The following is a 26,081-nucleotide window of genomic DNA, read 5'->3' as shown; positions in this document are numbered from 1 at the left end:
AAGATATTATTTATTTTACGAGTAATTGGTAGAAATGGGTAAGTGACGCGCGCTAATAGGTATTAAAGTTTTTGGATATTTTTAGTTTAAAATTATTTAATTTTATTTGTTGTCACATGTCGCAATTCGGTGGTTTCCTTCCTAGAAGTATGGTGATCATCTTAAGGGAGAAATGATGCTTCCAAATGATTAGCCGGAGCAAGGAAGAGTGTTTTGCCAATTGCTATCTACAGATCTTGGATTTATAATTATTGTGGCACGTTTCAATACAGAGATGTTAAAATCACCACCTTTGGCTAAAATATTAATATCTGCAATTTGATATTTGTTGCAGAAAGAATCGTCTGTTGTTTACGTAAAATTATTTGTCCAAAAATAGAAAAAGAAACATTAGTCTCAGGACATTTTTATTTGAATCTTCACACTTTCATTCGATTACAGGAAAGGAATCATGCAGTTAGAATGTTACATTCTAAAATACATTTAATGTTATTATTTTACTACACTCCTACAACTATGAGTCAAGAGCGACACATATTATATATATAATAAATCCTGAAAACATGGCCTGCTGTAAATGTAAAAGTTCAAGGCCCAGAGAAGAAAAACATCATGTGGTTTCTTATCTAGGTCAAAGATAAAAGTATACAAAATTTCGTCATCGTCGCTAAGTAATCAATTGGTTCGATACCCGGTGGAGCTACATAGTGATTCGGTTCCCATTTAAACTGTAGATACAGTTCCGATTATCCTTTTTGTACATACAGTGGACGTTAACCTTAAACAAAGGAACAAAACGTAGTTGAAATCTATGTCGCTGGATGACATAGCCTGGTCGAATCTACATGGAATGGCCTTTGTACTATAGTTTATTGTAGTCGGAGGATGTTACGTTTCACCGATGTTAAGTTAATTTATTAGGTGCATTCAAATGAAAAGGTCCGTTTCCTTGCAGAAACTTTATTACAGTAGTTGGCTACACATATTCACCGTATGAGGTACGACACTGGTCCCACTTTGAAACAAGGTTATGAATTCCTTGGTAGAAGAAGTCCTTGTGCTGGGAATGAAACCATTCCCTGACAGCTTCCTGCAGCTCAGGACTCGAGGCAAAGCGTCGTCGTCTGAGGTGTTTCTTCATAGGTCCGAAAATGTTATAATCACATGGACTCAAGTCAGGACTGTATGCAGAGTGGTCTAGCACTTCCCAATGGAATGATTGCAACAGATCCTGTGTCTGTCTGGCTCTATGGGGACGAGCATTGTCCTGGAGTAAAATGATGCCTTTGCTGATTTTTCCTCGACGCTTATTCTTGATCGGTGTCCGTAGACGATGCAGTGGTTCACAGTATGCATTTGCGTTAATTGTGTGTCCCTTCGGAAGGAACTCCACCAGCAGTGGCCCTTGGTCATCGAAAAACACGGTCATCATATGTTTGCCGACTTTAGGTTGCGACTTGCTTTTCTTTGGTTTTGGTGATCCTGTATGCTTCCATTCCATACTGTCCCTCTTTGATTCTGGCTGGTAATACGGGCAGATGGATTCATCTCCAGCAATGATTTTGCTGATAAAGTCCTCACCTTCATTCCTGTATCGCATCAAATGAGCCAATGACATTATCATTCTACACATTTTTTGTTCCTCTGACAAACACTTTGGCACCCATTGTGCGCACATTTTCCTGTAACCCTGTGCCTCACAATGTTATGCACACTAACCAATGACACGTTCACTTGTTCGCTAATCGCTGCCAGGGATATTCGTCTGTCTTCTTGAATAAGGTTGTCAATAGCAGCAACTGTCCAATCAGGAATGCGATTTTTCAACGGTTCCGGCCGAGCATCGTCCTTCAATGTGTTTCGTCCATCACGAAAACTCCTACACCATTTTCTCACTGTTTTGTCCGATACACATTTTTCATAAACAACTTTCATTCTCCTATGAATGTCCGTTGGATGTACTCCTTCGGCATGAAGAAACCCAATGACAACCCGCTGTTCTTCCTTGGACACGTCCCTTAATGGCAGCTCCATTGTTCAGCACAGCGTTCCACCTGGGGGGAAGAAAGTGAAGGTGATTAGATAACGGACACGTGCTACCTGGACACACTTGCGCATGCGCAGATGCTTCATTACTAAAACGTCACATATACCTATGGGTATACAAAACACATGAAATTACTATCTCGCATAAAACGTTTTTTCAGAAAAAATAAAATGGACCTTTTCATTTGAATGAACTAAGTATAAATGTAACGTTCCTTAGCGGCAAAATGTGAGACAAACAGCCAACTATGAAATATTCTTAGATGTGAGAAGAAATATAGAATGTAGGATCCAACACCTTAAGTATTCTCATTAGAGTTTCTCTCTTTTTGTTCTAAACACTGCCACCAATAACATTTGTTCTATACATTATATTTTAAGAGAAACATTGAAAGGAATGATAATATTGAAAATATCTTCACTTACACTTCAAAATTCCACAAACAAAATAATCCCACTTTGGATCGGAATACATTATTTCACATTTCGTTTTTTAATTAATTTTATTTATTTATTTCGTTATGTAAAAGTTAAATTATTGAACATGTCATACTTTAATTATTAACTTCATTCATCATTCATAAATACATTTTATTTGACTTTGCATCTGTCTGTCTACGCCAAGCATACATTTTCAATACACAAAGAGACATTTTGTATATAACGTTCTACATATTGACCTCAAATACATTCTAGATAACTTGTTTTTGTATAACTATATTCACTCATTCATTGTAAAAGACAAATTTACAATATCATATCAGCTTGTCTCAAAAAAGCAATAAAAATACATCTAGTGTGAATATCTTGTTTAAAAACAAAACATTCTCTTATAACTGAAAAGCTACAGATTAGTTCATATCTAGATTGCATCATACTAGAATATGAAGTCATAACAAAAAGAGAGAATTTTCTTTCAATTTTCATCAATATGAATGTCCTATTCGTCAATTATACGGAGGCGTAAGAAACTATTTTGTATGAAATAAATATTTATTGCTCGGTCAAAGTGAACGTTTCCGTTCAAAAGAAACTGAGTCTTTGTGACCATATTGAAAATGTAACTTAAAGAGATCGGAGAATTGTTCTGAAGAAATGGACGGTACGAAGAAGGTTTTAAGCCGACGGATTGCCCCTAATCTCAGGATCTATTGCAGACTACAATTACTTTCACTAACGTAACGGCTCTCGGGTATTAACCGTAACCGGTGACGTGGAGTTTGGGAGACTCCTCAATAAGAACTTGTTTCAATAACTCTTAAACGGTTTTACTGGCAGTAACACGAGACCTGGTACCTTCCTAGGAGTGAGGATAGTCGGTGTACAGTCTTAGAAAAAAATACCTGGGCCACGGGACGTAGAATTTCGTAACGTCTTAAAGCCTGTTGTTTATGCAACCCAAATAACAAGATATTCGCTTAAGTTTGCCTGGTGATTCTGAGTTCTCGGAAAGGATTGAGCTTTGATAGCATGAGTCACATGACTCGTGCCCCAGCCACAACAAACAGCTGGGTGCTACGATGCCTCCAGAAGAAAATTTCAGGAACTGGTTTCTTGACAAGAGCTACTCGTAAGGAAATACTATTCTTTCAAGTGATATTAGAGTCATTGTCAAGAAGGTTCGCTGAAATTATGGTTCTCATCACAGACCACATGCCACACGTTAATTGTTTAAGTCCAGTTCATGCACTGGACCTACAGATTAAAATGAGATCCGAACCAAATGCCTCTCTATTTGGTATTGAATTCGGAAGCCTTTCATTACATGGCGAAGACGTTACCACTACGACATCAGAGAGGCAATGGAACCCCTTGAGAAAGAGATAAGCGAAAATTGCTACGTGACAAACCATATTTGACCGTAAATTTTAAAAATAAGACAATATTTTGTACTGACAGTTTCGAACCGTGGGAGAGGCATATATTTTTTTGTACCATCGTCCATTTCACGAGTTTATAATTCTTTCTCACCGACACGAGTAACGCGAGTGGTAGAAGAAAAGCGAAGTAAAATAACTGAAACAGAAATAAAAGGAAAAAGCGAAATAAATTTTATTCATAATATTCTGCAGTCACTTGAGTTGCATTCACGGGATGCTATCTTTAAAGAAAGCCGTGGTCTCTTCCTTGTCTTTTTCGCTTCCTTTGTGCTCTTGCTTCCCCCGTCACGATTGGTCTAAAACTAATTAATGCGACGTTAATTAAACAATCCAAACAACGAAACAATGCACAATCAACTGCACAAAACAACATTCCAAATGTTTTCGAATCGGAAAACAATTGAGATGCTGTAAAATGACTTAAGATGCAGTAATAAAGTGGGAATTTGGTACCGTATAGAATTAAATCGGAGGAGATGTTCGATTTGATTGGATGTTTGTTATTTAGATTTGCTATTCTTTCACTTTTGGCAAATAGCGATGATGAAGATGAGTGATGCTATGATGAAATTGATGAAGGGACACTTACCAAGGACAAGACGCCCAAGTCGAGATTCTAACCAGGGACCCATGGCATCGTAGCGCGCTGTGCTAACCACTCCTCCATGGAGTGGACATTATACGTACCATATTTTGTGTGCTCAATTGGGATCAATCAATGGAATGAATAGGCATATTATATGATTAATAAATTCATATCATAATACCACGTCATATTATTCGGCACGAAGTAACATCAGAGACATTCAATCTTGCATTTTTGCCTTTCAACTAATTCTTTGAATTCAGGTTAATCACAACAATAAGATAAATTATGAAGCAAATGATAGTGAATGTGGGATATTATTACGAATTACCTGACAGAAACAACATTAAGCAGGCTCGGTGGTCAAGCTCATTAAGTGATTGACATTCGATATCGTCGCCAAAGTTCCCGGGTTTGAGTACCGTCCTTGTCGGGGGTGTTTGACTATTTCGTCATCAATTTCATGTAATGGTCACTCGTCCTTATCGTCGCGATCATCGAACAGGGAATAAAAATTATAAAAATAAATACGATGGAAGAGTACTTATTTCATCTCTCACGAAATCTCCTACAAAACCGGAATATATAAAATACATGTATATTCATTCACATACATTTTCGATTTCTATATTTAACTAATCGAGACCGAGAACGGGAGAGCAATTTTCAATTCGACAAACCGAGAGACGGAGAAACTGTCAAGTCTCGTTTCTTCTTGGCACCTCCGTAATCGAGTTGTTCTGTTTGTTATTGGCTTTGTATTGGCAAATATTGTCATTATTCTTCCCCTGAAGGTAAACCATAACGATGAATTATGATGAAATGAAGCAGATAAAAGGGCAAGAACAAGAAAGTCATGCCTGTTCGGGACTCCAACCCAGAACCTTATGTAACGAGATTTGAAATTCTGGAGAAGGCGTCCGTGTTTCGCTTGGTTTTCTCTTTCCTCTACTTCTCTTATATTATCATACATGTATAATAAAAATGGATCTGATACGATATGTTGCGATTCATAATTGTGCTGGTTAGATGCTACAGATGTGAACTCCAACCTGCAATATATTATTCCCTTTTGTTTCGTATGTGGTTGAACATGAAATTTTCTTACACTGTGACAATTTCTTTCTTAGTTTTGGTTTGGTGCACAGATATGCTAATCTGAACTGGACCTTCAGTTTAAAGTGGGATACTAACCACTATGTGCATCCACCGTGTATCAAACCCGGGATCCACTGATTACAAGGCGACGACATTATCACTACGCCATCGAGGAGGCCCCATGACAAAATGTTATTCACTCGATCTCTTCCATAATTTATTTCAGCATTTACATTTTCTTCTTATTTTTTCCTTTTGTTAACTACTCTTATACAACTCTTCTTGCGACTTCGAATTTCTTCTTGTTTCAGAAAAAAATAATACATGCAGGCTGTATAAAAATCTCCCGTTCAAATAGATAAAACGTTCACTCTCGAGAACTAATTTACATGTTTATCACTAACGTAACCATTAGGAAACTATTGAAATGTTAACTGATTTAACTGCAGATGAAACAATACTTACAGCCACTAACGAAATATCTATTCTTGTGTAGCCTCACAGACAACAAGTATCTGGTGAGTCATTCACTCTTGCTGACTACGGGCGAAGGTCACTGAACTAAAGGGTGGTGGCAAGCAAGCAGGCTTCTGCTCTACCAAACACGAGGTCACGTGTTCCAGTTATCAATGGCGTACGAAATAAGGAGGAACACAGCTATCTGACGTTTTGGTCCCCTCATTGCACTTAGAACACTTTATCGTTGTGGCCTTGAAGTTCCCTCAGGGCACTCCTACGTAAAGGCTTCTCAGCTAGAAGGATATCTTCCCCATTGAGTGGAGGAAAAGTGGGTGCGTATAGAGGTCCTTCAACTTTCGTATTGTTGTTCACTTTAGAACGCATGCTGTATCGTCAACTTAATCCAATCTATCCGTTGTAGATTTTAAGTTCTGTTTGTGGTCGGTAATTTCACATTATCTTTCTGCTTATGTTATTCGCGGCGAAGGTTCTGGATTCGATAATCTGGAAAATAACGGGATTGTGTTGGTTGCTTGATTTGGTGTCTTAAGTCCACTTTATGTCCTGTCAGGCTAATCGTGAATGGACCTACAGTTTAAAGGGGGATCCGAACAACTATGTTCCTCCACCGAGTATCGAACCCGGGATCCCTTAATTACAAGGTGTCCACGATCCCACTGCGACATCGGGGATTGCGTTGGAAACGAATTAATCAAATTTGAGTGATATGATATGCAACCATTGTAAGACTATTGAAAGAAAAGCTATGGGAACCTGCCAGTTTTTCTATTGCAGACAGGAAACCATGAACATGGAAGAGAAGCTTATATTCTATGAAACCTGACGCTATGTGCTCGAATACTGGCTAAATATAATCCATAGAGGCATAGCAACGTTAAACAACCTATTACATGGTAAATATAGGTTTATGAAGGTCGAAATACAAAGATTGTGTGCGCCTCACTGATGGCGTAGTGGTAAGGCCTTGTAATGAAGGGGTCTCGGGTACGATACCAGGTGATAGCACATAGTGGTTCGGATCCCACTTTAAACTGTTTGCAGTTCAGATTAGTCTATCTGTGCCGGTGACTCAGTCGGTAACGCGTCTGACTACCATGCTATAGACCCCGGGTTCGATCCCCGGCCGGTTCAAGCCCGGGAACTTTTCTAACGTTGGAAGCGGCCCCGGCGCCCACCCAGCGTCGAATGACATGAGTACCTGGGGGAAACCCTGGGGGTAAAGGCGGTCAGGGCATCACCCCCACTCACGAACGAATCAAGAAAGTGTGGGGCGTTACCCCCACACCACCTATACGCCTTCATGGCGTAGCGCTAAGCACAGGTGAGCACTTTACCTTTTTTTTTTTTTTTGCATAAAGTGGACTTACAACAAAATTTAAACTTGCGATAAAGATTATGATAAGGTATTAAAGAATTGGGTCTAACACATTTTTTTATTGTTTACCAATGACATTGTTAACTAATATTCTTAATTTCAGTTTGATGAAATCGGCTACGAAATAAAAGGAGTGGGTTCATATTTCTGTTAAGAAATTCCACTTTTATAGTAGACCTTTGCCACACTAAGATGTGACATAATAAACAAATCTGAGACACTTTCAAAGTATTAAATTGCTATCTACGTATTGGGAACAATCTTTCAATATAATACTTTTTTTGGACGCTTCAAATCATGGTATTTAATTCCTGTTTTAGCAGCTTTAAGAAACCTGATTTGGGGGGGGGGGGTTACAAATGCCCTTTCTGCTCCCATCAAGTTACGCCTATGACGAACAGGAATTCAAAGTAAAAGACTGTCCCGACTAAATCGGGAGACACGTCTGATAGATTTACAATTGGGAAAATCATAATTAAGCGTGTAGTTGAAAACAACCTATTTTCATATATTGCATGCAGCTCTACTTTTTCTGCAATGTGGATCAAGAACTGGGGACATGGAGAAGCACAACACTCCACGTAACCAATAGTCACGTGACCCTCTTTGCTTTCCTGTCATGTTGACCTTCGCGTGGAACACATTTCTCGGTGTTAAGACAGGCAAAATCACCCGATCATCGAAGGGTGCAATATGTGTTGCCTACCCTCCTGCATTACTTGCTCCTATTAAAGCCTTATGGGGAAGAACTTTTTTCCATGACTGTACATGTTATTAGCGGCAGTGTTCGTTCAGCCGTTTTTAGAAAAATAGCACGTCGGAGTATGCGACTATTTTTCAATCTTTTCTTACCAAGAAGCTTACCACAATTCGGTTCTCGTCGGAGATACAAATCATGACATCATGAAACCTACTGCAGCGCATAATGTATTTTTCGATGGGATGGAATCAGCGGGATACAAGCAGCCCGTTCGTCTGCCGACACGCGTGACTGACACAAGTAAAAGTCTCATAGACCACATTTTTACAAACTAGAAAGAAATACATGTTAAATCCGCTGTGGGAATGCATGATTTAAGCCATCATTTTCTGATATGGGTCAATCCATATGAAGTCATACAACATGGTTGCTCGACCATTTTTAAAAGAGTTTATTTTTGTGTGGTGTGAGCCTCATACGTTGATAGTTCAGAACCACTGTTATTTTATTTTTACTATCACCGGTTTGAAGATGGCGCGCATTTTTTTATCATGGCGCGAGTCAGTTTCTTCATTCGTAAGCATCAGCGGCAACTTTTTTATCTCAGCTCTGACAAGTCCTACAACAATGAGACAAAATCTGTGATGTTAAGCACATTATCGGCTGCAATTATATTTCTGTGTAATTTTCTAAACATTATTCCTTCATAATAAATTTTAAGGTCAAAATTGTGTATTTTAATCGCTCAAAATGACATTTTCGAAAATTTTTTTTTTGGGGGGGGAGGCAGTTCTTTTTACATTTGAATTTTTTTGTGCAAGTACCTGTGTACCAATAGAGTACGTCAAAATTATTTGAAGCTTGAGACTTTAATCATTTTTTTCTACAGGGTCATAAAAATGTACTTTTTGTTAAAAAATTCCAAGTTCAGGGTTAAATATCTTTGGTGGAAAGTTGTTTAAAAATCTGAAACTTGTACACAATACAGTACTCCATGATAAGTAACTTCAGTAAAAAATTTGAGTTTGAGATTCAATTGGTTTAATAGATACAAAACTCGTGAAAAATTCAATATTTTGCATTAAATATGGCATGCCTAATTTCATTTCTTATTAACATTTTGTGTTAAAATTTGGCAAATTGTAATTTGGGATGTCAATGAACAACATTTCAATCCTGAAATGGATCAACAATAAAGTATATATACGAGGGCCTGCTGAAAAGTAAAGCTTCCTATGTTTTTATTTTCTTTGTTACCTTGTAAACGCATTTTGGATTTTGAGCAACCATACATTGCACTTATAAGACTTTCCAGCTTCTCCATTGAAGGTTTCAAACTTCTATCGCCAGGGGGTGCTGAACTATTGCAAGGAAAATGGCAGCATGTAACCATGCAATGTTGGTAAGTAGCGTGCCATGATCGAGTTTCTAACCACAAAAAATGTGCTACAAATTAACATTCATCTGAGACTGAGGGCATTTTATGGGGATGAATGTATAGACATCAGTACTGTGCGATCTTGAGTTATCATGCTCTTAAAGAATATCCCAGCTGAAGAATTCTCAGGGTATGTGAGAGAATTGAATGAAAGGCCGCGAACTGCAACTGATGGAGCTTTTCAGCAGGCCCTCGTATATATACTGTATTGTAGATCCATTTCAGGATTGAAATGTTGTTCATTGACATCCCAAATTACAATTTGCCAAATTTTAACACAAAATGTTAATAAGAAATGAAATTAGGCATGCCATATTTAATGCAAAATATTGAATTTTTCACGAGTTTTGTATCTATTAAACCAATTGAATCTCAAACTCAAAATTTTTACTGAAGTTACTTATCATGGAGTACTGTATTGTGTACAAATTTCAGATTTTTAAACAACTTTCCACCAGAGATATTTAACCCTGAACTTGGAATTTTTTAACAAAAAGTGCATTTTTATGACCCTGTAGAAAAAAAATGATTAAATTTCGACATACTCTATTGGTACACAGGTACTTGCACAAGAAAATTCAAGTGTCAAAAAAACTGCCTTCCCCCCCAAACAAATGTCCTAAAATGTCATTTTGAGCGATTAAAATACACAATTTTGACCTTAAAATTTATTATGAAGGAATAATGTTTAGAAAATTACACAGAAATATAATTGCAGCCGATAATGTGCTTAACATCACAGATTTTGTCTCATTGTTGTAGGACTTGTCAGAGCTGAGATAAAAAAGTTGCCGCTGATGCTTACGAATGAAGAAAATGACTCGCGCCATGATAAAAAAATGCGCGCCATCTTCAAACCGGTGATAGTAAAAATAAAATAACAGTGGTTCTGAACTGTCAACATATGAGACTCACACCACACAAAAATAAACTTTTTTAAAAATGGTCGAGCAACCATGTTGTATGACTTCATATGGATTGACCCATATGCACAACAATTAACCTGAGGCCACATAGATCTTCTAGAATACTAATAACTAGGCGTTCATTTAAAAATTTCCCTGAACAGCAAATACTTGATTATTGTTACTATCTACACTTTCACAAAGCAACAACGATGCAGGGTATAAACGATATGGTAACAGATTTGCAGTCATTAATAACCGAAGCTCTTGATGTCTATGCGCCGATAAAAACGTTTCGCGTTGGGGCCAAGAAGTGTCTCTGGATCACTGGCGGTCATCTTAAATTGATATAACTCAAGAACCGGGTGTTTAAGCGCGCACGTAGTTCAAATAATATTAATTATACGTGGGAACAATATAAGACCTTAAGGAAATACTTATCAAAACAGTAAAGTATAAAGATGCGAAAAGAAATTATCTTTTTCAACAGATCTATTCTGGTAAATATGCAGGCAACAATAAATTCAAGATTTTTAGTTTCTTTAACTGGAAATGAAAATAAACACCATTCCATCACATCTATTGAACACAATAATGAAATAATTACCGAAGCTGCGAGGGTGTATAATGTCCTGAACTACCACTTTCCTAATGTCGGAAAATCAATATCGAATACATTCACAAACGACTTAAAGCTCAAGAGAAATGAAACTAGCAAACAAATTGATACCTCCAGTCCATCTAGAGAAGCCAACTTCAATTGTACACCCGTTTCACATGATGACGTACTGAAAATCCTTCAAAAACGTATGGCAGATAGGGTCCAGATTTCGATGGAATAAGTAATTGCATATTATATCTGCTCGCCCCATGGATTACAGAACCTCCCACCGATATAATTAATTCATCCATAAAAAGCGGAATCTTTCCAAACAGCTGGAAACACGCAACGGTCTCATCTATATTTAAAGGTTGTTCCCCAACGCAATTAAATAATTATCGGCCAATATCGATAACTTCCTCATTAACTGGGATTCTTGAAAAGATAATAGATAAACAATTAGAACAATACTTACATTGTAACAACCTACTTACTGACAGACAATTCGCTTTTAGGATAAATCACTCAACAGAATTACTCCTGCATGAACTGTTACATAACTGGCGGCATGTTTCAGATCGTAAAGGAAAGCAATAAATCGGCATAATTTCAATAGATATCAGTAAAGCATAAAGTTATTAATACAGAAATAATATCAGCAATTCAATTTTTCTGCTACTGCATGCAACTGGATTGAAAGTTATTTACGCAATAAGAGTATCAATACAATAGTTGGCAACTCGATTTCGAACAGTATGAATGTATCTCTCGGTGTACCTCAGGGATGTATTCTGGGCCCAACACTTATTAACATGTTTGTAAATGATATCGCAAGCAAGAGATTTAGCTTTGTATTGTATCTATACGCAGACGACTGTCTCCTGTACTGCGCATCTAACAAATTAGAAAGAGGAATTGCAAATATTGAATAAAAAATAGGTAATTCGAATATAAAACCAAATGAGAGTCTAAAATATCTTAGTATGTACATAGATAAGAATTTGTCCTTTTCTCAACATGCGAAGATTATGTGTCGTGCAACACATAGAATCAAACAGTTTCAATATGTCTTCAAAAAATTAGCGTTCTACAAAGCATTTATTAGACCGTTGCTTGAAAGTTGTTCAAGTATTAACATAAACAACACCAAGAAATTAGAAAACTGAAAATTGGGATATTCGTAGTGTACAAAATACAGCACACATGACTTCACGAACGAGCAGAGAAGAACTGCAACTACCCACGCTTTAATCTAGGAGAAAATATGCGTTCCTACTGAAAGTTCATGAGGCAATTCACACTCACAACCACTTATTAAGCGCCAAAGTAATTATATGTAGTAACATGCATTATCCCAATCTTTTATCTAATAACACCAATAGTATCCGAGTACCAAAATGTAACAAGGCAAGATACGGATCAAAATCCATATCATCGCTGGCAAGTAAGGCGTGGAACCAACTGCCTGTAGCCTGGAGAAAAGAGAGAAATTTGGCCAAATTTAAACAACAAATTAAGATGTTAATTTACGAATACTGACACCGTGCCTCATTTGCCTCATTGCCTCCTTCACATATACTTACTTAATTTCTGATTCTTGTGTGTTGTTATTCCTTGTGTGTTTCAATTATATAAGCACACTTATATTTTTCCATATTTATACATTTATAAACATTTAGCAGAATTGTATATTTAACAAATTAATCCATGTAGAGCAAAAAACTTAATTATATAGTGTAATCTGTGTAAAAATATTGTAAGCTTAAGTGTAAGCCTACTTCAAATAATAAATAATAATGATAATAGTATAGGTGAAATTCTTATCTCGTACTTTTATGATAGACAAGTGCGATTTTAACATTTCTGATGTGTAATTTTTCATCGACTATTTCAAGTACGAACACAATACTCAATTTTATCTAAAATTAACCTTATAAACAAATTACGTACAATTAACTAGTGTCAATTTTAATTAGAATAAATATATGAGGACTTAAATGTGATTTAATTATGGTTCTGATGTACATAATATAAAATCTTCAATATTATTACAAGTAAGTGACGATACACGGAGTCAGCTTCGATTGAATGGTTACAGATTTGATTTTACTCTTTCTGTACAATGGAATGAATAAGTATCACAAAAGAAATTATTCACCACTAGGCTTATTCTACTTGATTTATACAATGAAAGCATCAGTAAATAAAACAAAACACCAAACAGGATGCTGACAACTTCTACACCTCTATACGTAAAAATACAGTCCTTAGAAGCACGTATGACGCAAGAGAAAAATTAATAAAAATAGTCTTGGACAATTTGCCGAGGAATACTTGCGTATTCCACTTTGTCTTATTAAACAAATTCTTTTTAGCTTGAATACCACGTTCCAGATGAATGTAGAAATCCACCTAAACACTCAAGTTTTGGGGCACAATTGGAAATAAAGAATTGCAATAAAGCCTAGATGAATGCGACGCTTTAAACAATTTCACTATAATTAATTCACCTTAGAATTCAGAGAAGACATTTAGTTGGAAATATAGCAGCGTCGCAACCACAGAGGTGGGGGGGGGGGAGAAGACCTTAGACGAAAATCAATTCTAGCTGTGGAAGGGGTTGGGAAACATTTACGGCCAAGGACACCTTCAGGGGAGGCACAGAGGATCAATTGACCCCTCTATTTCAAATTTTATGCAAATAAAAATATATTTCGTGAAAATTCCTTGCTCGATTCGTTCGGAGTATCTTCTTTTCTCAGTCTCGTCAAGTTCAGAGCTGTAGCTAGGGGCGACGTGAGTCTGGCATGGATGCCAAGCGATCTAAATAAAAAAAAGTTGTAAAAGAGAGGATGTCATGGCGTCCAGTGAAAATTATTCGCGCCCTATTAAATCAATATTGTTTTCAATTGCAAAACTCGCTTCGCTCGCAATGTCGTTGTTTTCTGTAATGTAACGTATGTAAATAATATGTGTTGTATATATGTATTGAATAAACTTTGAATACGTATACAATTTAGTGTTAGCAGGTTGCATATGTATTTTCTTATTTTGTGTCGCTCCATGTTGTGTATGTGTTATGTTGTACATGAAAGTTATACATGTTATATGTACAAAAATAATTATCTTCGGAATGCATTTATAATTCATTTTCTGCCATTAAGAAATACAATTTGTGCTTGTTTTCCATTATTAGCTAATGTAAAATTGAGGGTGTTGAAATAATATTTCAAATCGTTTGTTCCAAACGTATGCTTTTGAACCGCCTTCTACCCCATTTTGCGTAATTTATGAGGATAACGTCGTCTTTGATACTACCACTAGTAATACGCTAATAATAATAATAATAATGATAATGCCATTGTTGTTTTTGTTGTTATTATTATTAATATTTATTCCTTGCCCTCCAACCAGACAAAAAATCGTGGTTGCGCCTCTGAAATTGCGCTAGAAAATTTAGCTTTTAACCACACGTTACAAATTTACACGATAACAATTTAAGGGTCCAAAGTAACTATAAAGGTGACTGTTCATAAGTTTACTTCTATTGCAAAAAGTAAGAATGATACACTTACTTCCTTGCAACTAGTTACTTTGAACTTTTATTTACCTACCTTTCTATGTGTCTGGCGTCACTTTCTCCTTTTTCCTGTTTACTTGGGGCCTGAATATGATTTGAAAACTTACTTTAGCTTAATCTGGTAGCTGTCAAAACACTGCAAACTTTATTAGAGTGTCAAATATTTTTATCAAATAGCAGTCTTCAGTATTCCAAAAAGCCATAGATCGAATTTCCTTCAGGATAGGAATGACGAACTTTGCGCAAGATTAATTTCGCAATGGAATGAAGGGAATTTAAATCGAGAACTGGCTTCATTTTCTCTGTGTTGGGGACTGTTTACTGGGAAGTACAAGATTTCGAAAACTTCATTTCAGCCACCTTTTTGTTTCGGCGGAGGTAATTTATATGGTAATGCAAGAACACATGGGTGATCGCCGTGGAGAAAAATTTACGTTCGGCGGGAAATGACGGGAAGACGACGGAAATATATACAGTATTGCCTCTCCTAGGGAAGTCATGGAATTCTGGAAACTGCAATAAAGTCAATAAATTTTACGATTCTTCTGCGATATCTGAGAATTTAGTACAAGCTCTTGGCATTTTGATCGACATTTTTATGACGATTTAGTCTCGAGTTATTTACTATCATGCGTCCAGTTCCGCGAAGCGCTAGGGTGTAAGCAACCCTTTTCTTTAAGGAGGCAAATTTTGTTTACGAGATTAAATTTTGATTTGAAGCCACAAATTTCATAAGCATGCTCGTTCTATTGTACGTTAAAGTCTGACTGTATGTTTAATGAATCTACTCCTTCAACGTCAATAACAGGAATGCTATAGATCTTGTCTACTCTTACGGTTGGCGGCCTACACGCTGTCAAGAAAAGTGTGGAGCGGACAACAACGGTGGTACCGAGAGTTACGATGTCGGGGGTTGAGCTGATGCGCGCACCTCGTTCTACAGGCTGCAAGATAGGAATGAAGAACTTTGCGCGAGATTCATTTTGCAATGGAATGAAGGGAAATTAAATCGAGAACTGGCTTCATTTAAAACTAGACCTAATGTTGACGTTCTGAAAAATAAATCCAACCCTTGATCATGCACAAAATAACAACATCAAACTATCTTTTGCTTGTGCAAATTGACTCTTTTAAGGAGCATTTGGGAATACGTGTACCGATTTTAAAATGTCCCGTTTAGGTGAGCTGACTACGATTCACGATTTCCGTCTGTTTGCATTTTAAAGTGGGACGAAAATTCCAGAAGACTCGTGTCCAATGATTTTTATATTATTTCATGTTTATGTAAATATTTTAATAAAAAAGTAAAGTGCTCCCCTGTGCTTTGCACCACGCCATGAAGGTGTATAGGGGGTGTGGGTTTAGAGCACCACACTATCTTGATCTAGGCCGAGTTGGGGTGATGTGATCAGCACCACGCCTCTGGCCGCCTTTACCCCCAGACTTTCCTCCAAGCAGCCACTTTATACAACGCTGGGTGGGCGCTGAAAAATGCTTGAACAGGTTGAAAAATCCCGGTTCTTTCCCGCCGGGGATCATATTAAATATTATTAATTGTAACACAGAACGTTATTTAACTGGGTTTTAATCTTTTCGCTGTAGTAGCCAGAGGCAAAAGAAAAAAAAGGCCTCGCCAATGGCGCAGTGGTAGCGTCGTCGCTTTGTAATTAAGGGGTCCCGGGTTCGATACCCGCGTCGAAAGCATTATCCTCTTCACCTTGTGCACATCTGTAAAAGTCCCGGTGAGAAAGAAACTGTAGACACCACAAAAGACAATGGGAGAAACCTGCCGTGCACGCGGCTTTAGCATATATTTCATTGTCGAATGGGTGGATTTAGGAAGCAACATTCGTCACGCCTGGCCGTTCTGTCGTTAAGTTTCCAGCCGTAAAACGAGAGCCCCCGTCCCATTCCCTACGTTCCCCTTTCTCCCGCCTCCGTGGAAAATGGTAAATGTCATGACCGTGGAAGTAGGAAGTATTTTGCTTTTGCGGAAGAAATTTTTCAAGGGAATAGACCTGCCTTTGGTGAGCGAGGCTTTGTGCGGAGCGAATTGCACAGAAAACCTTTGCAATTTTTCAAACTCATCAAGAAGATAAGGAAGAAAGCCATTCTTAATAGTTTGTTATCTGTAACATTTGTTACTTTCTTTTTTGCGCGTATCATTTATTTGCAGTGTAATTGAATGAAAATAAGCTTTAAAACTGAATGTTTTCTTTTGTTCTTTTTCCAGAAGCCTGAGTGAAATCGAGTCTCATGTCACCGCTGCAGGAAAAGTTAGCATGATGGGTAATACTTCGCAGTGCATTTGGTGCTACTGATCGATTGTTGTCAAGCTAGTTGGCTTGCATCTCCGCTGACGTACTAGTGTAGGTGTAGTAGGCACTCGGAGGAACGTTGCAATATATATCTACTTTTAGGAGATTTCTTGCAGGTTTTAAAGATATGTAGAAGGTTGATAATCTTTATGTTTCATTCTATTGTTCCTGTTTGTTTGTTTGAGTTGGTGTTTGAAGTTCACTTTATGCACAGTAAGGCTAATCGAGACTGGAGCTGCAGTTTAAAGTAGGGTCCGGACCACTATGTGCTTCCACCGCGTTTCGAACTGGGGACCCCTTCATTCCATTGTTTTGTACTTATTTTAAAGGTTACCAATCAAATGATATAATTAGTAACACAATGTGGTGTAATAGGTTGAGGACAATTTTAATTCCCTCATATATGATGATAACGTGAATAAAGGATATGTTTTGTATTTAGCTACTAATAATAAGATCTTTGAAAGGCGGCATCTTCTATCTGTCAAATTAGCTGAGGTACAAGGGACTACAAAAGGTGTACAATCTGGATCAAAGCATTTTGGTTACATTATACCCCTGAACTCCCAGTTCTTATGACATGGCATAAGAGATATTCACAATTTCAGTGTGTTACTAATAGAATTCACTCCATGTAAAGATTTCTACAACTCACTTTTGCGCCTGCGTTTACATGTTTTACGTGAACAAAAATTACTATGTTCTGAGCTGTTACAGAGAGAATAATCTTCCATGTAATACCTTTTACAGCTAGGAACAGGATACATTTTTACACTCCATTCTCAAGGTTAAACATACACAAAATCTCCCCAATAGTAAAAGTTTGGGAATCGTGTAATGAGTTATTCTTAGTGCATATTTTGGACATATTTTTCAATTCATGTCATGTTATTAGGCGCAAAATTCTGTAAAACATTATACTTTATTGGATTTGTCTGTTAAGGAGTTTTAACTGTATTTGTATGTTGTGACACTATCAAAAATTTTAACATTATTGTTAACATTTTTGTATATTATTAACATTATCTTTGTGTACATAATATTCAAATAAATGACACTTCGGTCCTGTGATGGAGAAATAGAGAAATGAAATGAAATGTTGTGCTGTCACTACAAAGGCATTCTCACAGAAATATTAGTTTCAGCCATATTTCCAATGGCACGCTGAGGTACTTCTGTCGTCAGATTGCAGAAACAATTTGATGTACCAGACAAACTCTGACTTGCTGTTCGCTTTCTGTCGTCGCTCCCGGGACGAAACATTCCAACTGGGAAATGCGTTGTCACTGTCCGTCTCTTTGTCTTACCAAAGGAAATCTCTCTACAAGGAAACCGCATCTTAGTCTAAATGCCTCTAATTACAGGGAGCAATTAAGTTAAATGTCAGCTCTCGCAAACCTGCGTTTGGTCATTTGAAACTAAATCCTTCAAGGATTTTTGATCTTCTCGCCTCCGGGTAGAACGTACTGTAGAACTAGAGTCATCGCCCTGTAATTACGGGCTCCCGGGTTCGATACCCGGTGGTGGTACATAGTGGTTCGGATCACACTACAAACGGTAGGCCCAGTCCCAAATTAGCTTTTCTATGCATAAAGTGGACTTAAAACAACAAATAAATAAATCAAATCAATCAATTGTATTGTAGAACACGGAATGCTCATGGAGGAAACAAAGCAATTGACTCTTGTCAGGCTTTGTTATGCACATAAAGTTTGTTTTAGTCATGTTTATACCCAAGTAGCCTAAAAAATACATAATGTAGTATTAAAAATCAGAATACAAAGCATTGAAGAATCGTGTACGTTTCTCCTCAGGTCACAGGAGGCTAACAAAAATAATTTCAATTTGAACATTTTTATAGACCTGATTTATTGGAGGGAGGCAAGTGCCCCTTCCATGAAGCTGATGAAAGACTCACAAATGAGAAATACTCTTTCCCAACCAAGAATTATCGGTTGTACAATCATGAGCAGATAAACGTACGTGTCCCACAGCGCAAATACAGTGTGTTCCAAAATATTGTTTAAACAGTTTGAACATTATACTGGTGGCATTTTCAATTGGCTGCTGACCTTCATGGCTATTGCTGGCTCTTTCTGTCCCCCAATCGTCTGGTTTGATGAATTAAAACAAACTCATATGCAAAGTAAAATCTGTAGGGGTAACATCGAACCCCAAAGGCAAAATTGCCAAGCGTACTTCTGTTTTCGTAGTTGTACCATTACTCGTAACCCCCTAACTCGGAAAAGTCTCTCTTTACAGTTTAGCAACATGTGGTACATCCGACAATCATTTCTTTAGTTCCATTAATGCTTTCGATGCCTTGTGACTGGAAAATTCCCAATGTCAGTCGAAGAAAGTTAAATTAATCGCTGATTCGCTGTTTCTAAGCCGCCAGTTAAAAATGCGGCTAGTGTAATAACAGATAAACTATTAACGATTATTTATCTGGACTTTTTTGTATTTGAAGCTGCAATATCTACGTTGAGTGCGTGTAGGCATTCTGTTGATTTTAGTTGTGTCACAGCCAAGGTCGCCCGCAAGATTTTTCTCAGGGGGCAGAATCATAGAAACTTTTTTTATGATCATTATTATAATTATTCCTATTACTTTTGTTATTATTATTATTACTGCTTTTACTTTTGTTAATATTACTATTATTATTTTTCCTATTGCTACTACTATACTCCATGAGGCCTTAAAAAGATCACTTCGCGGGCTTGCAGCAGACAACAATATGGGGGTGTGTCTGCGAGAACCAATCAGGTCCTTGAATGAGCGTACCCGGTTGCCACAGCTAGCTCGCTGCACCCTTCTGGAAGGGTGAGTCACCTCTGCCTCTTGCTACCTCGGCCTATTTGTTCGGCTGAGGAGCAGACGACACGAGAGTATCGGCAACAGTGTGCGAGCGATGTCTGCTGTTAGCCAGCGAAACGCTCTTTCTAAGGCCTCTTGCAATATAGGCTACTTGTTTTTCTTTATTACATACATTTCAAATATCCATATTCTGTATATATGCATATAATTTGTATAACTGTAAACCTAACATTAATTATTGCAGGACAGTTTTTTATATAGTGAAATCAGTGTAAATAAACTGTAAGCTTAAATGTAACCTACTTCAAATAATAATAATAATAATTGCTGTAACTTGTGGCCTATAAGTCAAAGAAAACAATATATTTTGTTGTAAAATATCGCTACAATTTCACCATTCGAATTTATCTGCTTCCAGAAATCTCAAGGGGGAAAGTGCCACCCTGCCCTTGGTAACAGCCCACCTTTAGGGTACACAAAATGGCAAAGGTGGTCAATTTCTGTTTTGAGCAATGTAAGAAGTGGTTAATATCCACGCAGATCTCCAGATTTAACACGGTTTGATTCGTAACTGTGAGGAACTGTGAAGAACGATGTGTACACAACATCCATGGACACTATTGCATGCGGTTGAGACCACCTGTGCTTCCCGTGGAAACCACATCTGTTGTTTGTCGATCTGTCACTTCCTTCTATAGCGTTTCAGAAGATTTGTTGATGCCGATTGCACATATGTAAGGTACCTGAAACAAAAGGAAGTTCATTATTGCTGTTATTAATGTTCCTGTTATTAATGTTCCTGTTATTAAGTTCAAAGTGAGTATTATATATCTGAGAGGACTGTCTTTATATTTTTGCACAATACAATAAGTAGTCCACCTTCCTGGAGGAGTGGTCAGCGCTAGAAAGCTAAGGCTATCATGCTCGAAGCCTGTTCAAGGTATGGATGCATCTGTCATTTAGTCCATTTCATCAATCATTCTTATTCTCTCACGATTAACAGAAAAGGTAAAGAAATTGACATAAAACAAAAGAGAAATACATTGAAACGCCATGTGTGATAAGAATAAAATAAGAACTTACTTTTCTTTAGGTATACATCATTTTTTAAATACCAACGTTAAGAAATTCATTTAAAGAAATTGTTTTAATGACAGTTTCATTGTACTTGATAGTTTCGAAACAAACTCAATATAATTCAAAATTACTTGCAATATACAGACGATTTACTTCCACTGTTTAAAGCTTGACTCGTCAGATGGTAGAATATACTCACAATACGTTTTAAATAAGTACTTATCCTTTAAATCTAGTTAAGAATAACTTTTTACTTAACAATTTCTTAATATCTTAATATTATGTTTCTACACAGAACCTAAAAGTACGTTACCCTCCATATAACTTAAGTATAATATAGTTGTTAAGTGTGTGAAGTATTATTAGAATTAAATCACAAATTATAGAATGAGACATACTTCTGACGTGCACTTCTAATGTGGGTACATACGTGCAAGGCACAATATTTGCATGTCTGACATTATCTCGTCTGGAAACTTTTTAGTCCTAAATTGTTTCGAAATGTGAATCTCTTTGGGGTCCCTCGTTCCCTCCAGAAATTGCGTCGTGAAGTATGGTGCCTCAATCGCCCAAGACACGCGAGGAAATCATTACAAACAAGACTGACCAAAGGCATCTGGAGCAAAGTTTATCACCCTTGTGAATGCATGGGAAAGCTCATAAGACAAGCTGGCGATTATATTTTATATTATTACATTCAACACGCAACTCGCTGTTCTATTACATGTAGTGTTTTACTTGAGACAATGAAACATAATATTATGCATTAACTTGGAAGTGCTTAATCAAAGCTGTTTCCTTGTAGCATATATTTGTATCTTGTTATGTTTAATTAGATTTTCCGAGATGCAAATGTTAAACGTGATGCTCGTAATTTAAACTGTACATCATTTAAGATATAAGAAATATAACAACAGTGGATGCACAGGCTACTAAAAGTGCAAAAGAAAATTGAATATTTCTTTTAAAAATGAGAGATAACTATCAATATCTACATGAGACTTGGAATATTCAAAATCACCGAGTGCAATTTATCAATGTTTTTCTATTTTGTGATTTAATATCACTCGTAATTTACCATCACAAAGCAAATGCAAGATTACTTAGTGGAAGATAATAGTGTTAAAGTAGTTTATCCACATTCTCTGCTCAGGTTAGCTTGTCGACAGTTTATATCGCGGTTCGAACTATTTTGTACGGCACTAGAATATGTACTTGAGAAACTTTTCATAAATTATCCCTTCAATGTATTAATACCCACAAACAATGTATCCCGATTTTTCTTTAAAAAAATATATATGTTATTTATTGATTTCAACAAGCACTCCAGCACGAATCAAGACAACAAATTGAACAATAATAATAACAACAACAACAACAAAACAACAACAACAACAATACAGGTAATAATAATAATAATACTAATAATAACACGACAAATTGTTCAATTGGCTTGAGACCCACGGCGCCATATAAGTTGGCTCCATTGCATGGGATAACACGAAGGATTTTGATTTGACACAGGCAACATTGACTAGTTTACCTGAAATATTAACTACTAAATGAAGGAGAGATTATAAAAGGTATGGATCTTTCGAGATAGGGAGAGATATATTGTCGAATATAGCACTGTGACTTAAGGTTGTAAGAGCTAATCATTATTTTGGTTTTATTTTTTAATTTAAACCATGCCTTGAGCATGAAAAACACATAAAATGTTGTCACATTACAGTCGATAGTTTCCACATGTAATCAACAAGCTTCATCTCGACTGTGGTGCATCCTTCCATACGTCAGATGCATGTTTCTAAAATATTAGTCTATCTTTGTGTCGCAACGCTCTTTAGTGTGATATAAAAGGCGCCAAAAAAGACGAGAGTTGCAAGTTAATAAGATGCAAATGAGGCTTTCGGCACGTAGCCTTTGAATTTTTATGCAGCTCACAAACACTGCCTGATATACCCTTGGGGTGGAAGCCCAAGGTACAGGGATCAATATGCTCAAATGATTACTTCGCATGAAAAACGACGAAAAACTCCTAGTTGTCCCGTCGCAGTAAAAGACTGATCGATACATGAAGGAACAGTGCAAGGTTGTGACTGAAAGAAGAAAGTTGAGCACGAAATTAAAGATTATGGGGTCAATTCGATACATCGGAGCGTGACATAAGGCGACGTCTCCACATCCGAATGTTGCATCGAAAATTCTCCCCCAGTTTTCTGAAGGTAGCAATTTTTTTCTGTCGTGCATGCTTATGTGGGCGAAACTAGTTTGGCAAAACGTTTTTCCTCCTTCAATTCACTATCATTTTTCCAGGAACCAACCAAAACTTATTAAAGGATTTCTTCCGTCAAATTGTGTGGTTGATCGTTTCCAAGAATAGTCCACATGGTTTCACGGAAATTGATTTCAAGAACTTTCCTTTCTGTTAAGCCGGGTTTCTCGGGAACTTGTGAGAAGCTAAGCACCATAAGAAATATTAAAACTACTTTCCTAGACTTTGTAATTTTTGTAGATCCCCCTGTATGAGAACAAGTGGATATTCAGTTTCTTGTTATTTTTCTAATACGAAAGAATTAAAGCATCAAACTGTGTTCTGTCATTCAGATATTCACTCCAGTATAGTTCCTGACCACGCACACCCTTTTATTTAACACATGTTTGAGGAAAACACATCATCACTGAATTTATAATTAATCTACAATAATTCAAATACTAAAGTAACCACATGGGACTACACTCAACAATAAACGTACCTAATCTAACTTGGAGAGAATACATTTTAATCTTCTTCGTTGCACACAGCAAAGAAGCAAAAAATATATCTTCTAACAGAGAAAATTTCTAGAAATGAAGTTATTCAAAAACTGATAATTGGTGTTTTGTTATTTTGCATCGCTTTTCTGCACGTTTTGGCTAATCGTGACGATAAGTATGGGCGATGCAGACTGATAGTCTTGTAAAAAAAAAATCAACGCAACAAAAATATTAACACTATCAACCCTAGCGGTAAGTGTCGATCAAAATTGACCTGTCAATATGTCGGAAATTAGCAAATTGAAAAATCTAAAGTTTTCTACAAATATTCTCCAGTAAATGATAGATTAAATATTTTTTTTTATTAATACACCCTTCGGCTGTGTGCACTGAAATCAACAATCTCAAAATATGTTTAATAATTATGCATGTCTGAAACAATTTGAAATGTAAATAAGCAGTTGCATGATTTGAAATAAATTTGAAAATGATCATGAATAAAAGAAAAAATGGAATCTCTTCATTCTCTAATCAAATACATAGTTAATCTACGTTCTTGCACTTGAATTCCTAACTGGACACAAGCTGCCACAGATTTAGTCCACTACTGGCTGTGTTTATATTTGACACATTAATGTGTCAAAAATGAGACTTTATTTTAACTCGCTAGGGCTTGCTGGGTAATATTACATCACGAATTTCAAAGATCAAACAATGTTGCACAATCACACATCTATTTCTCTACATAAGTCTACCAACTTACAGTTTGATAATCCGTTGATTCAGGGTAAACACTTAACACCAGAAGAACTGAAAAATCAATCATTATAATATTTAAAATAATACAAACAAACAATTCTTTCAGTTGTGAAGGTGTGGCGTGGCGTTTGTAGATTTTTTATGTCATTTTTATTGATTGTATCATTCCCTAAACGACATAAGTCGATAATTGGGTTCCCTAAGCCGTTGAGCCTGATGGAGCTGCCCTAGATGCTGAATATAATTTTTTGTAAAGGGCCTAATTTTAAAGATGGCAGTATTAAATGTATATCATATATAATCTTTGGGCTCATGTTCAATATGCAGGTGCAGAACATGACTCGTACGTCTGCGAGTTCTGAAAATGACTTTATTTGTGATGCCACTGATGTCTAAATAGTCCAAATAAATTACATTTTTTTATGTTGATTAAAATAATTGCTTTATTCTATAATAGAAGCCATTAAAATATTATTACATACATTTGTTTGTATTGATTTGTAATTTAACTTCTTATTTAAATTAGCTTTATTACGTATCACCAAGGATCGTGTGTAGAAATTGCAGAGCATAAACCTTTTCTACTTTTCAATCGCGTTCGTAATTTCTTCTAATGGCAGTATATGTTACGATATATCGTTTAGCGTTCGAAATATTCATAAACAATATTGCTAATACAAATTTTTCAGAGAACATTTCGTTCTATATAATCTTGATTGAGATTTTTAAAAAGAAGTAGTTTGCTTTTCATAAAATTATATTTTTATGTTTTCCACTATCTTTACATCTATTGGTAAGTAACAAGTGATCCAATTTATGTTTCTTAGCGTCGTAATTCTTCAACTTTTTTTCTAATCGCGGTGATGATACGATGAAATTGATGAAGGGACACTCATTAAGAAGAACCTAGCTCATGTCCGAGATCACTGGTACCGAGCACATGTTGATTTTGGAGTGTCTTGTTATGAAAGGAATAAAAACACTATTATAGATGGTAGCAAATTTATTAAGGAAGGCATTCTATAGAACAACGAAGGAATAATTTGAATATGTTATAATATTATTATTTTTGGATGAGTAATCCTGTGTTGATGGTAATGAACAAATTATAATGCTGCAAGACATTTAAAAGCCCTATCTACTGGAAATTTTAATTTCTTTAATTTCTCTACAATGAAAGTTTACATTTTCATAATTTTACTACTGAGAGCCACTCTCTATTAGATAGTTGACAAAACGTTAAGATATTACACAAATTATGTAATTGTCTTATCTAAAACTTCAATAGAGGTGCTCTTTTTTTCCTGAAAAATTCTTGTTGGTTCACTACCATTTTCTTTTATGTGTTCAACAATGTCAAGGAAGAAAATCTGCACCTTAGACATATTTGATACATCTCATTGCAGACACTGTACAATGTTCAGCATTTTCTGTAAGTTTTGGAATATTGTCTTGTGTAGGTCTCTCCGTCAACTGAAAATGAGCACCAACCCATCAGAGGGATTTACTATCTCAATCATCTTTTATATGTTTTCTAAGAGCTCCTAGATTATTATTTAGTAATTTGGGTCCGTTAAATTAAACCTCGCATGCATATCTTATTTTTTATTTACCTATGAACGCTTTTTTATTGACCGTTATTGCTTAATATCACATCTTTACAT

At 36.4% G+C, this 26,081-nt stretch overlaps 1 protein-coding gene across 1 annotated transcript; it reads right to left on the bottom strand.

The window, feature by feature from the left end:
- Window positions 1-1,620: 1,620 nt before the first annotated feature.
- LOC145980189 (protein GVQW3-like) lies at window positions 1,621-2,034 on the bottom strand. Its single transcript, XM_083113219.1, has one exon. The coding sequence runs from the start codon at window positions 2,032-2,034 to the stop codon at window positions 1,621-1,623; it is 414 nt and encodes a 137-aa protein (XP_082969345.1).
- Window positions 2,035-26,081: the final 24,047 nt, after the last annotated feature.

This window comes from Lepisma saccharinum, chromosome 27 (genome assembly GCF_977018435.1).
Source record: "Lepisma saccharinum chromosome 27, izLepSacc3.1, whole genome shotgun sequence".
Classification (NCBI taxonomy): Eukaryota; Metazoa; Arthropoda; class Insecta; order Zygentoma; family Lepismatidae; genus Lepisma; species Lepisma saccharinum.
The sequence above is the reverse complement of the archived record's forward strand: the minus strand, read 5'-3'. Positions and strand labels throughout refer to the sequence as shown.

Bases quoted from the DNA above. Each gene is read 5' to 3' on its own strand.
- LOC145980189 (XM_083113219.1), bottom strand. From the start codon at position 2,034: ATGGAGCTGCCATTAAGGGACGTGTCCAAGGAAGAACAGCGGGTTGTC.